This window comes from Nanorana parkeri, unplaced genomic scaffold (genome assembly GCF_000935625.1).
Source record: "Nanorana parkeri isolate BGI_ZX_2015 unplaced genomic scaffold, ASM93562v1 scaffold355, whole genome shotgun sequence".
NCBI classification, from domain to species: Eukaryota; Metazoa; Chordata; class Amphibia; order Anura; family Dicroglossidae; genus Nanorana; species Nanorana parkeri.
Window position 1 is genome coordinate 1310122 of NW_017306623.1, and position 14228 is coordinate 1324349.

Sequence of the window (14228 nt, forward strand, 5' to 3'; positions counted from 1 at the left end):
GCTGTCTCTTGCTTTCTTTTTCTCTCTCTCTTTCTTTTTGTCAATCTTCTATCGTACCACAGTTTTCTTACCACCTTTTCTCTCTAACGTCTAAAAGCTGCTTTGAATGTTACCATATTGTAGGTAGCTTACCAATCTCTGTTCGCAAATGTCAGGGGTCACGACCGGCCCAAAATGAACTTAAAAACCCTTTTCTTAAATATTTCTGACTTGCTCACTTGTCTGGCCAAAAAAGACTAATGACAGAAAACGATAGCGCTTGTTCTGATCCAGGTTGGAATGAGACCATATGGAAAAAAGCACATCAGTATTGCAGGCCCATTGATGCACTCTACAGGAATAAGTACTGTAACATTTTTTGGACCAGTTGCAAAAGGAAAGTAACTGCAAAAAAAAAAACCTTCTGGTTTTATTTTTTATCAAAGCCGTGATAGATTAGGCAGTGCTTGCATTTTTTTCTCTTTTATCTTTCAAGAGACTTTACAAAATAAAAATAAAGGAATAGCAGAAGTCTTTAGTGAGATGTGTTTCATAAAAATGCCTAATCCCGTAATGGAGATGTTGAATTTTCATAGTTCTTGATGTACTTTCTCTTTCGACTGCAGGAGATTTGCACTAAGGAAGCCGGTAGTCCTGACGCAACCACAGAAAATCTCCAACAGAAAATCATGTAAGTGTAATCAGAAAGCAGAGCAGGTATCGCACACGTTTTATATTGCTTTGAAATTCCCTGCAGCATTTTTTTTTTATATTTTGCTCATGTTGTTTATTAAACAGGAATCCAACCTTTTGTGGTTCTGTAAGTGATTTCCGGAGAGCAAGGAAATGTTTTTATTGTATTGTTCCATGTTAATGTCATTTTTTGCTTATTATTTTTAAGATTTTTTTTTTTATGTGCAGTTATGCATTTGTGTCTTAGCGGGTCTGCAAAATAGTTTTTAGCTTCTACAGGGATACAGTGACTTTATCATTCACAAGCTTATTTTCTAAAGCAAACAGCAGTATGTAAATTACAGTAAGCCAGGGCAACCAATCCTTTCCTTTCCACTGTCCACAGAATGAATAAACCCTAAAAGGAAGCCTTCAGGAAAGTAATTTGAGAGTTGCCTTGCTAACTTGTTTTTTAAAGGTACATGTTCCAGGCCTGTGATACTCATGGTTGCTTTACTACCTAGCATGTCCCTCACCCTACATAAGAACGTGTATATCATATGTCCTGACATCAGCTATTTAGGTGCTTGTTCCAGGTAAGAAACGTATGAAGTAGTGAATGGATGACAAGGATTAAAGCCCTGGAAACAGCCCTTGTTTCATGGTTCTATTCTGACAGCTTTGTTTTAATGTTTCTGAAATAAGATTTGTCTGCATTTCCCGAATCCGGAAATAAGACTGAAACCTTGATAAGTTGATATTTGTGAAAAAAGGAAGGTCCCTATTGGTTGTCATAAGCAATGGGGACAGTTTCTTCTTTCAGACTTTCATTGAGTTTAAAGCTGGCCATACACTGTTCTATTTTTTTTTCATTCAACTCACAGGCTGAATGAAAATAATGGAACAGATTCTTCCATCAGCGCTTACCAGCATCGACCAAGGAATCTCCTGCTGATTCCTTTGTATTCTGACATTGGCTGCCGACTCTTTTCGTTCAGAGATTTTCCAACCGGCTCCTTTGATTAGCTCATTGAGGGATGACGGCCAGAAGGGTGCCGACAACCACTGGGCGGATATTGGTCTGTTCCTAGAGAACCGGCTGAAATTTGCATCATGTATGGCCAGCTTTAGTTATCACTAAAAACATTTGTAGCAGACATTATACACAAGGAATTCACGGGTAATGTTATTTCCTTCAGACAATAGCCTACAAATCATAAAGGCCGCAACATCTCCTTTCCTAACCAAGCAAGAAATAGGACATATACTGTACAATAGGTCTGCGCTTAAAGCAGCATGGCTACTATGAGCAGGAACGGCTACATTGCCCATACTGCTGGCATTTCATAGCCCCTAGGCATGTTATTGCCAGCCTAAGGCATTAATGGTCCAACTCACAGGTTGCTTTTCTGATATTATGGACATATGAAGGAAGTATAGCACAACCTTGGTAACTGTGTGACCCTTAACAAAAGTCCACACCTGTACAAATGGAGATATTTGACATATTTGTAAGTTTGTGAGCATGCGTTTGTTGAGTTTGCTTTACAAGTTATCCTTCACTTATTTGTCACCTTTTAAAAAAATATATATTTTATTTTCTGGTAATATTGGGTAAAATATGATGATATACATACCGATCACCTATAACATTATGACAACTGAAAGGTGAAATGAATAACATCAATTATGTCGTTACACTGACAGTGGGTGGGATATATAAGGCAGCAAGTGAACATTGTGTCCCTGAAGTTGTGTTGGAAGCAGAAAAAAATGGGCATGCGTAAAGATTTGTGTAACTTTGACAAGGTCCAAATTGTGATGGCTAGATGCCTGGGTCAGAGCAAGTCCAAAACTGCAGCTCTTGTGGGATTTTCCCGGTCTGCAGTGGTCAGGACCTACCAAAAGTGGTTCATGGAAAGAAAACCGGTAAACAGGGAGCATCTGTGGGATGTGCAAGTCCAATGCATGGATGCCCCGCCTCACAACTTAAAGGATCTGCCGCTAAAGCCTTGGTGCCAGATAACACATCATACCTTCAGAGGTCTGGTGGAGTCCATGTCTCAACAGGTCAGGGCTGTTTTGTCAGCAAAAAGGGGACCTACTCAATATTAGGCAGGTAGTCATAATGTTTGGCTGATCGGTGTATATAGTCCCTTTATTATATTAGAGTATTTGTATAGCCAAAACTTTGTTTATTATTTTAGTTTTGAATAGAGTATGAAAGGATTAGAACCCCAAGTTTCTGTGCCGTTTGTGTCCCCGCTGGGGGAATTCAACCCTGTATTTGACCTGGTGACAATTGACACCAAGACATAAAAATTCAGAATTTGAGAGTTGTCATCAGAACAAGAAGTATTTGACCATCCTTTGAGTGATAAACTAACATTGACTCTGATTCACAGTCTTCATACACGGAATAATCTGTGACTTTAGTTTGTGTGCTTCTGAGCTGCAGCACTTACACCTTTTGCAAGTGATGAAGGAACACCATTTTGCTTCTTTACAAGATATTCAAGGTCTAATAAGGATAAAATAGAACTGATTTCATACGTTTTATCTGGACAGCTGGTTTTGCTTTAAAGGAAGCTTATGTAAACTGATCTAAGTAGCCACCCACTTAGGCCTCTTGTTTGCCTCACTAAACCGGCAGCATACTTGAAACTGCAATGGCAATCTCCTTAATCTAAAATCATTGTGCCTATTTTAATTAGTGGTGGCAGTTAGTTTGAAGCTTGCATTAACAGCCCCTTGGAGATATGTTCAGAATTCCATTTCCACAGAGAAAAATTGGATTAAGGTGATTGCACTAGCACATAATGCAGTCATGCGCCAGGAGCTATGACCACTGGTGACTCATCAAAAAGCTGGCGTAAGGCCCTTCCGCACTGCAAGCACCTTCATCTGCAGGCAAATTAAGTCACTTATGAGAAACATATCTTGTTTGTTCATCCTTCCATACAACCACATCTTAAATTACTGGACACAGTAAAACGATACAGCCGTAGCTGTAGTTTATGTAGGTTTTCTCCAATTAATGTATCCTTCTGGAACGTTTACCACATAAATGTTTTTGCTTATAGCACAGCTCTTGTTTACATTAGTAAAAGCACTTTTACATTTTATTTTGTAGTTTAAAACTATTGCTGGCTTAGATACAGGACTATCTAGTTAAAGAGGGGAACAACATTAAAGTAGTATAGCTGGTGGCTGCAGCAGCCATATTGTACTGCATACAGTTCTTAAAAACAAAAGGTCATACAAAAATAATAGGAAGCAAAAACTTGGTTGAAAACATTAATTCTTTCAGTGAAAAAAAAATAGATTAATAGCCAGTCTCACTTCGCCAGCTTACTTAGTCTTGGCTTCTAAAGACTAGCCTGAAGATCCATTTCTACAGCCAGCATTTGCAAAGCTTGTATGAAGTTTTTAGCATGCTTCTTGCTGAAAGGACACTGTGACCCTCACCACTCATGTAAAGTATAGGTGTATGCTCCTTACCATCCCTGCTATCTAGCATGCTCCCATACAGACCTCAGATGCAGTGCGGACCCACTGTTGAGGTAACATGTACCTCTGTTCTTCTGATCCAGTGAACTACATGCTAACATTTCATCCCTCAAACCATGCTCTGCTGCCTTCTTGAATTAGTCATCACCAACGCACACCTATAGGAATTTCACTGGAAGTTAGTAGGCTGTAAAGGGCACAGCCAAGGGAAGTCTTCCAGATTTACACCTGATGTTCTCTGGATCAGAGGAATGGAGATAAGGGTTACGTATATAATTGCCTCATCATAATCTAGAGACCTTTAAAAACCTAGAGACCCTCTTAAGATTTTACATTTCCCAGACCAGAGGTAAAAGGTGCTTCAATGGCTTCAAGAAAGCACTGAAAATACTCCAAAATTTCCAGTAAAAAATACTGAAAATTCCCTCTGTAGTTGGCATGTACAAGCATTGGAAACCAGGCCCTAGATGTTTCTCTTCAAATAAAATTCTGTTTACAAGTTACCTAGGCAAGTTCCTGTTTTATTCAATGTCTAACCCGTTATTGCAGAACATCACTACAGCCCGGCAGGCTTTGGGTGTTTCAGATCACTCATTCTCATACAGCTCTTGATTAGGATTGATAACCCAGGACAGCTTTGGACTTGGATAGCCTTGTATTTGAATAGGGCATAGGCACTATGGGTAGTATGGAATAGGACTGTCCTCTGTGACCAGCCATCTAGAATTATAATGGCCCTGTGAGCATTTCTTCTATGTGCTACAGGATCAATTCAAAGCTGACTGAGTTGTTGGGGCTAACAGAAGTGCATTAGGTATGTGATACAGATCCTTGGTTAATGCTAGTGAATACATATGCCTTTAGCTTTCTGTGCTTAGCATCACCCCTGCAGGGGTGCTGCCAGGAAGCATGTTAAGATTAAGCACATGAGCCCAGCTTACAGAAGTACTCCAGCTGCATATATATATATTATTATTTTTTTGTTTGTTTGTTTTTGTTTTGGACAGAGTGAGGAAAGGTCAGAACCTCCTGTCTAATTTTTTTGTTGTTCATGTCCCTGTAGGGGTGATTTTATTTATTTTCTTGTCTTGATGATATGAGTTCTTCCAGACCAGAAGCAAGGGGAAAATCTCTCCAAAAGACACACACAAAGAACTTTTTTCGTTGTCAGGTTTTTATTACTGTGTGCCCCCTACATGGAACATTTGTTGTTTTTTTCTTCATGCCCTGGAGGGGACATGTCACTTATGAGGACACGACTTCACAAAAAAAGGGAACAGCTGCACACTTTATTCGCAACAGTATTCACACAATCACAAACTTTCTCACAACAGCACAACAGTAGGCCATGTGCAACGATTTAGCCCACCCAACACCAAGGGGCACAGTAACATCATCACATACATAGTCAGCTTAATGGTCTCACAATACATCAAATTCAGTCTTCCACCCAACATGCTGTCATGAACCACCAGTATGACAATATCACTCCATCATAAAATGGCTACATTTCAACTCTAAACAGACCCCTTCTCAAGCAGGAGTTGAAGTACCAAATTTACACCCAAAACAAAGCAATTTCATGATGAAGTAATGGTGTCACACTGATGGCTCATTAAAGAATGTTGGGTGAAAACAAGATTGAACCTAATGGGGACACAGGCAGCCGTAAAAACATAAAAAGAAATAAAAATTGGTGTGAAGTTCCACTTTAATGTGGGCAGAGTTCGAAAGACCCAGGCTTGCAGCCTCATGTCATTATACCACCACTAAACACCTCAGTGAATGTCCTTGAGATTTACACTTGGTGGTACACTATCCAGTATATAGTTGAAAATGTGTGAGGTCAGTTATATCACAAGATTTGTTCCAGTGGTCCATATAATAGAGTTTACATTGATACTGACAGAAACCTTTCACGTTACTGTGTTTAAATACCGAAGTAAAAAGATCTAGTTTCAGGACGTGAAATGTCATCTTTGAAGAATGCCTTTAAGCTCACATAAAGTGCTGCAAGCAGCTGTTTTTGCCACTAACCACCAAGATGTATTTTCCTGAGCAGGAGCACACAAAGGAAAGGCTCTTTGATGTGTAACTTTCTTTTTCTTGTTTATATTTAGTTAGTTTGGGATATGCTTTGACTATTTATGGATGGATAGTTTGTATTCTTGCACTAAATTGCCACTGAAAAAGCCGAGTCAGTTAAGGAACGATATTAATGGTTAATTTAGGCTTTTGGCCACAGCCATTGGTACAACCTATGCAACCACAACAGATTATACATTATATACATCAACTATTGTGGCATGGCCCCTGTGTTTAGTTCTATTGTCTTTGCACCTGCCACAGTAGGTATGAGGGAGCTCTAATCTCAATGTTGGGTCTCATTATATAGTGAAGGATTAAATACCAGTAATGGGAACTAAATTTTTTGTAACAGGAGCTGTAAGACTCCAATGTGGGCCGGGAAAGCGGTGGAAATTATGGATTTACTACAGAATCCCCAATGGTAAAAATGGTCAACTTTTAATGCAGTATTACTTTTGGATGTGCTGATCCTTCAAGCTCTGGAGCCAGTTGGTCATAATTACCATTGTATGCAAGAGAGGAATGCACACTAAACTCCGCCAAAAAAAACTTTCTGAGAAATTCGGTATTTCTATAGCTATAGGTGCACCTCCCGTGTGCCTGCTGATAGGTCACTCAGGTTCCAGGCATTGCATTGTGGGTTGGAGACAGGAGTTTTATCAAACACACAGATGTAGAGGAGGTGCAGGCTGTGCTGCCCTGACTATCTCTAATTAATGGTATGCTTGCACAGTTTAAGTCTCTGCTTTAGCTACCCATAGACATGAAATGTCATTAACTGGATCCTGTTTTTGTCCACAGTGACATCACATATATTGGAGGCCCTTACTGGTCCAGCTCCTGTTTGAAGGGACTTTTGACTGGTCAGGATGGAAAACCTGTCCTAATAATTTTGGTTTGCCCACTTAGATAAGTGATGCCAACAGTTTATGTCAGCTTTCATCTATCCCACCACCCTCTCTATTGACATAAGCGCAAAGACTTGGCCAAACGGAATGTTCATGTTTATGGAACTGCCATGTTTATTGCAGTAGGAGGAGCCTGAGGCTGCCCAAATCATGCATGCACATCCAACTACCCCTGAGGTCTTAAGGCACCATTATTCTTTTGATTTACGGCCTCAGTTCTTCCCACGGGTTCTTTTTAATCTTGTCACGATATTTGGGATTGCTGTAAAATTTACAGAGATTTGGTTCATATACAGGAATTGATTTTGCTTACCTTCTTATAAAATAACATGTTCACACTCAGCAACTGTTAACATTCAGTGCATTTAAAAATATGTGTCTCTTTCTTTTTGGCTGTTCTAAGATGAGGAAACTGTTGAGTATGGTAGGTGAATGTTTTTGCTAACAAAATCTAACATTTTTTTTCCCTAGTTATATTTTCAGCACATTTAATAATTTCCTTTCCTTTTTTTCCTCCCCCTTTTTTGCTTCTCAGAGGAAATTGAAGGTACACGTACAAACGTTTCTTTGCTTTGCCAGATAACTTTATTTAGGCAACATGTGTTCAGAATCTAACTTGATGTAGCTCAGAACACACTTAGAATACGATATAGACTTTCCATATTTCCTTTACAACGATCAGCACTGTCCTTGTTTTGTCTTTTTGTTTTGGTATATGCCATGATGCTTTTTCCATAAAATCTCCATTTTAGTTTTATCCTCACGGGGATTTTTCTTCTTGTTTTTATTTCTTGTATACTGTTGTGTATTTTATGTGCTTTATGCATTAGTAATTAATGCATAAAGCATTAGGCCCATAGGACTACCGTATACAAGCGTTTGTGTTTTGCTCCTGACATCAGTTTGTGAAGTGGTTTAGATGGGTGTGTTTGAATTTTGAATTGTGTATTTTGAAGCAGTGAGGATTTGTGTTTGTTGTTGTGTTTGCTATGCATTGTGTTACATTGTCGTTAGTCCTCGTACACATTGGTGTGAATGTATCTCAAACAGATCTCAACCTGATCTCAAACTGATGTCAAATGCAAGCTGTTTGTCTGCATTTGACTTGCTGGTGTGTCTGAAGCCTGCATACACTAGCCCTTTACCTGCACTCATTGGAAAAGTTTTTTTTATGGGCTGAACCATTGTTCCTGGATCTTGGTAGGAAAATCACCTAGGCAGGTGCAGAGTCAGTCAAACATCTGCCAAGTACAACTGCTGACATATTCTTGGAGGGCTAGAGACTTGTGTTCCAAACTAGAATATACATTAATAAAACATTTATCACTGCATACCATTTGTTCACTGCTGACATTCAGTCTTAAAGAACACAGATAGTACTATAAGAATGGTAAACAACACAGAAGGTAGATAGGTAGAGAGGCCACTGCTCTTTAGTTTCCTAAACTGTAGTTAGATCCCATGGTAAACCAGATTCACCCATATACCAAAAAGCTACCCCTGCTAGTAGGGGTGACCTTTAAATAGATTAGGTTGTGAAGATAATTGGAAGCATGGTGATCATCTGTTAAACCTTACTGGTTTGCCATGAAAACTGGTAAACAATAGGGGCATAGGACTAGAGCAAGCCTTAAAGTAAACGTCTGACAAATCTGGGCAATTTAAGCAAATCAGTTGATGAAAAAAATGATTTAGTGGAGGTTACCTTTAATGAAAACTGCATTTCAAAACATTCCATAGATCCAGGGCAACTGAAGTTAAATGCAAATCTTAACTTTTCTTGTAAAATCAAGCGTGGCTCTGCACCTTCCAAACCTCTCTATTTGTTACTGAGGGTGCCATCACTTCAGAGTACCACAAGGAAAACGTAGGAAGACAGAGGAGGCAGGGCTGAGCTAGATTTTAAATTAAAGATTGATATTTGCATATAGTTTAACTGAAAACTAGCATACCAAAAACCTTGGTAAACTAAACCTTTTTTCCCATCACAGCACACCTTAAAGGAGAACTATGGGGTCAGTGTTTTTCCCCATAGTTCTCCTTAGGGTAACGGGAAGACACAAACTAGCGTCCTCCCATTACCCTAAGCTCAGTATACTAAGACGCCGCAGCCGGAGCGGATCCTGACGTAGATGACGGGATCCGCCCAGCTGCGTGAGTGACAGCTGGCTCTGCCTATCTAGAGGCAGAGCCAGCTGTATCCGCCCCCTCCCCCGTCCGTTCCGCCTGTCAGCGCTGGCAGATCGGAGCGGGGAGAGGGGAATCTAGCCCATCCCCCTGTCACGGCAGAGAGCCGTGACAGGATCGAGAGGTGAGCGAACCCCGTATGTGTTCGCTCACCTCCCGATCTACTGAGCCGACCTGTGACAGTCTCATTGTCACAGGTCGGCTAAAACTATGAGGTGAGTGAAAAGCACTCACTTCATAGTTCTCATTTAATGCACAGTAGCACATTGAGCTATGCTGCAACACGGGTCTGTTGTCTCAGAATGAATGACACAGCAAATGTGCAGCCTGTGGTACCATGCTAAACTGCATAAAGCTGGCCTAACCATTTTATTTAAACTTATCACACATTGCAAGTCAAAAACCTATTAGTTTATGTCTGGGTTGTGGAAGGAAACCTAAACAAGCTGGATAAAAATCCAATCATATATAATCAGTGCAGACAAAGCCATAATATTAATAAACCACCAAGCCATTGTAATGGCACTCTCTAACAATCCCCAATTCTGGCAGGTCACATCATCAACTGCACCCATTTTTGTTAAAGGCCCAAACCCTTTAAAGACACCTGTTCAAGAAAGGTAGAGATTGTATGAATGTTTATGTGGGGAATATTGGTTTAGCCCATAACATGGCAGCCTCCAGTGCTGGCAGGCAACAGGTCCACTTTAAAGTAAAAGCTCAGCAAGAGTGCTTTATTCTTTTCTGTCAACAATGGCAAACCAGCAGATATCACAGATTAAAGTAATCTTGTCTGAAACAGCAGATTTATTTATTTTTCTCTGGATCACTAAATGTAATAAAAACTTGTCTGAGGATTGTCCTCCTTGTCTTATACAGTTTGAGTTACAGCATTATGAAGAAATTCATTCATAGCCATTTCTTGAGGTGTTTCAGCGTCTCTGTCATCATACATAAAGAGTAAAGCACTTTTTAGCATCTTTCTACACTTGTCTGTTCTGTTACAGCTTCCAGTTTGAGTTGTAGAGTTTGAATTACGGTAGAAGATTTCTAGTTAAGATGATGTAATTTCTCCTGCTGAAAGAACTTTAGTCCTTGTTAGTGCTGTAGGAGACATCATTGGTGCCACCCCCACATTACACTTCTAAGTTCAGCTTAATTATTTGGTCCCAAACTTATTGACTCTAAAGCTGTTTTTGTAGCATCTGAATCACTGCCATTTGTACAAGTTGTCTTCCTGTCCACCATGAGGCAGCTGAGGGACATAGAGCAGGAGGAGATCCTTGCCCTAAGCCTCCTGTATAGGGTGCAGCAGAAAAGCCAGAAGGTCATTTCTGCCCAAAAACAAATAGGTGAACGATCGAGGTAAATTAAAGGAGTTCTCCACAAAACATAAAAAATTAACTGCACAAATGCTCCAGCCGACTAACCCCTCCAAAGCAAGATTAAGACCCTGCAAGAAAAATATCTGACAGTAGATGCTCATGTTAAGTGACTAGAATTATGGGCATTAAAATCCAAACATCTACGCATGTATTGTCAGTAGAACTGCGGCCAGGCTATGGACATTAATATATTTACATATTCCCAAAGCCTAATTGCAGTCAGACTCATTTATACAATTTATTTTTTTTAAATGTACTTTGTGCTGCAGCATGGGTTAAAATACCACGTGCTAGCAGCACATTAGACAGTCAGACCAGTACCCAACACGGAACTCTGTGGCCCTGGTCCCCCGGTGGTCCCACAAGCCCCCTTGCCCAGCATAAATGCTAATGAAAACAAACTGTTTATTACTGTATATGTCTGACTGCATTACAGTATGCCTGACTGCATTACAGTATTAAAGGAGAATTATGGGGTGAGTGAAAAACACACATCCCCATAATACAAGCCCACCTGTGACAAAGAAGCTGTCACAGGTTGGCTCAATTGATCGTGAAGTCAGCGAAAACACACTGCCAATCGCTGACTTCATGATCCTCTCCCTGCTTGGATTCCTCCCTCTCCATTTCTCCAGTGCTAACTGAAGGAACAGACGGGGAAGGGGGCGGACACAGTTGGCTCTAGATAGGCAGAGTCCACTATCAGCCAGCAGGGTAGATCTCAACAGTATTATCAGGATCTGTTCCGACTGCGGCGCTCTTAGCATATAGCAGGCATTAGCATGCTATATACTGAGTTTTGAGTCATTGGAGGACACAGTATATATCCTTCCGTGACCCGGAGGAGAACTATGGGCAAAAAAGGAAGCTTCGATCTGGCTTTCACAAGCAGTAAGTAGGCTTTAAAACAAGCTATCAATAACCTCTATAGCAGCATGCACTGTGAAGTAATTAATCCTCAAAGTTAATACCAGAATGCATTTTAAGCTGCTCCCTCTCCTCCCCAACAGGGTTTAGGCAACCTGCCAGCCTTCTAAACTCTAATGTAAATGTAGAGCAGTTGCACAGGAATAGGGGAGTGCTATGATCTGAACAAATTCAGTTCTTCTTTGAGGATGTGAACTTTGAGGATGCATTTCTCCACCGTGCCTGAGGCTGCAGAGGCCAGGGGAATTTGATTTAAGGGAAATCAAACTTTTTAAGGGAAATGATACTGCCACTGAGTACAGTTAGAGTTATCAGTGTAAGACCTGAAAGCATTTTTCCCCATCAACTCTTTGCATGTAGGGAATGTGATGAGCATCCCTAATGAAGGAATGCTGAGATAAAACCTATTAACCACATGGAGATTTTCTTGGTTTCAGTCAGTCAGACCTGGCTGGTAGACTTGCATTGCGAGAAAGCGACACTAAAGCATCCTCCGTGTGCAGAAAGCAGAGCCTGCTTATGCCATAAGCAAATATAGCCCTTAGCATGTTCATATATATGTACACGCTATATTCAAAAACTTTTCTAAAAATATTACACACATCAGTTTTGAAGAAGATGATCAAATTCACATGGAATTCCACAGGCAGCATATTATTACTCAAGAAGTGTCAGTGTATTTGTCTTTCACAATACCAGATTTCACCGTCTTTGGACAAGTCAGGTCCTTGCTGCACAAGGCAGTGGAGTGAGAAGCACCTGCAGTTTTTCTTCTATGTTGGAGAACTCCATTACCCTTATATACATAAAGCCGCATTTTGTGGCCGCTACGAATAAATATTTATGGCTGGAGCAGAACTAAATCTCAGTGTGTTCTGCCAGCCACTGTACCAAGACGGTTTACAGGACAGAATAATAAAAAGTACATTTTACCATAATTATCCTAGTAAATGAAGAATACCTTCATGTCCTACCTTTTGCAATTCAGTTGTCGTTAATAAAGAAATTTAGGAGTTTGGTGGCTTTTGGTTACTATTGGTAAACCAGATTCAGATTGCACTCATCTGATTTTATTAGATGACAATTAAAATTGTCCCCACAGCACAGATATACAAAGGCTGGGATAAAGCAGTGGATTTTTCACAGCCGAATTGTTTTAACATTGCAAATGACAAAAGCAACACCTGTAATTTACAACTAAACAGGAAGGAAGACGGCAGAGGAAGTTGTCCTTGGCTCTTCCAGTGATTAAAGTCACTCTATACTCAGGCACTAAAATCTGATATAAACTTGAACATGGTAATTTCATTTGAAAAGTTGTTTTTAATCTTTTTCATAAAAAGAACTACCTGTTGATCTTGCCAACAAGTGGCCATGTTGACACACTGCAGAAACATGGTCCACAATTGTCACTATCAGAAAGTCAGCCCAGAGCAATGATGTGCAGCGAATGGTAGGGTGAGGTAATGTCGACAGGAATCTGTTTAAAGAGGCTGCAGGAGATCAGCAGCACTGAAATGCAACAATTGTTGAAAAAAAAGGTGAAAACATTTAATGGGAAAAAAATTATATATATATATATATTTTTTTTTTTTTATCTGCACTAGTATAATGAAAATGAATCCCTTATAAACAAGGAAATCCCTCTATTCCACCAGCTCCCGTGTAAACCAGTTATCGAATATTGCAAAATAAATATATTTCAATAAGACGGCTCTAATAGTGTAAAGATAATGTGTAAAATCCCAATATCTATTCTTAATAGATCACAAAAACATAATAATCAATATTGGTAATCTTATCACCCCTAAATCACACATGTATACCAATCTAATTAAATTCCAGTGTCCATGAAGTTCATAAACTTATAAATATAATGTAAAGGTCCGCTGGATTCACAAAACACTTTACACAATATAACGATCTCGGGGTGAAGTGAATCACTGGTTGGCTTATGTAGAATGTTTTGTGACCATGCCTGCACAATATGTGTCAGCAGGGCCATTTATTGTTTCCACCAGGGGTACATTTGCCAGGGTGACAGTGCAGGCGAGCAGTTGGGAGACACTTGTTACCCCACAGGAAGTGCCTGAACAAGGACCTTCACTGGAGGATCATAAGATATCATTTTAATGAAAGCTTGCAGATTTAAAGGGATTGAAAATAACTTTTAAAAGGACAATAATGTTAAAGTGTATATGATGTTTTAGTGATTGGGTATAGATGTACTTTACGGTGACCCCTTGATTGCCTCAACAATGGCAGTTTCCATATTTCTATCCAGTTTTCCTTTCGCTTGATACCAACCGCTACCAAAGCCTATCCTGTGTACAGTAATGATATAGTATAAATGTGGAGCTCATGTTATAGGTATGGCTCAATTTTTATGAAAGGAAAGCTTTAATTCACTTGAGTGTAGTGCCTGGTATTGCCCTCCCAAAATTGTGATAAATTAATTGTGATAAATGAAAGCAATGCGTCCCATCCCTACCCCCCTCCTCTGAAGCATATCTCCTACTACAGGTGCACTTTAATAAAAACATTTTGTGGAATATCCTCCACTTCTAAAAAA

At 39.8% G+C, this 14228-nt stretch overlaps 1 protein-coding gene across 1 annotated transcript in view; it reads left to right on the plus strand.

Moving 5' to 3' along the window:
• Positions 1-14228, plus strand: part of MPP7 (membrane palmitoylated protein 7) — a 316603-nt gene that overhangs the window by 221405 nt on the left and 80970 nt on the right. The window contains exon 13 of the mRNA XM_018558730.1: positions 606-670. Coding sequence (XP_018414232.1) covers positions 606-670 — 65 coding nt within the window. The remainder of the gene's footprint in view (positions 1-605; positions 671-14228) is intronic.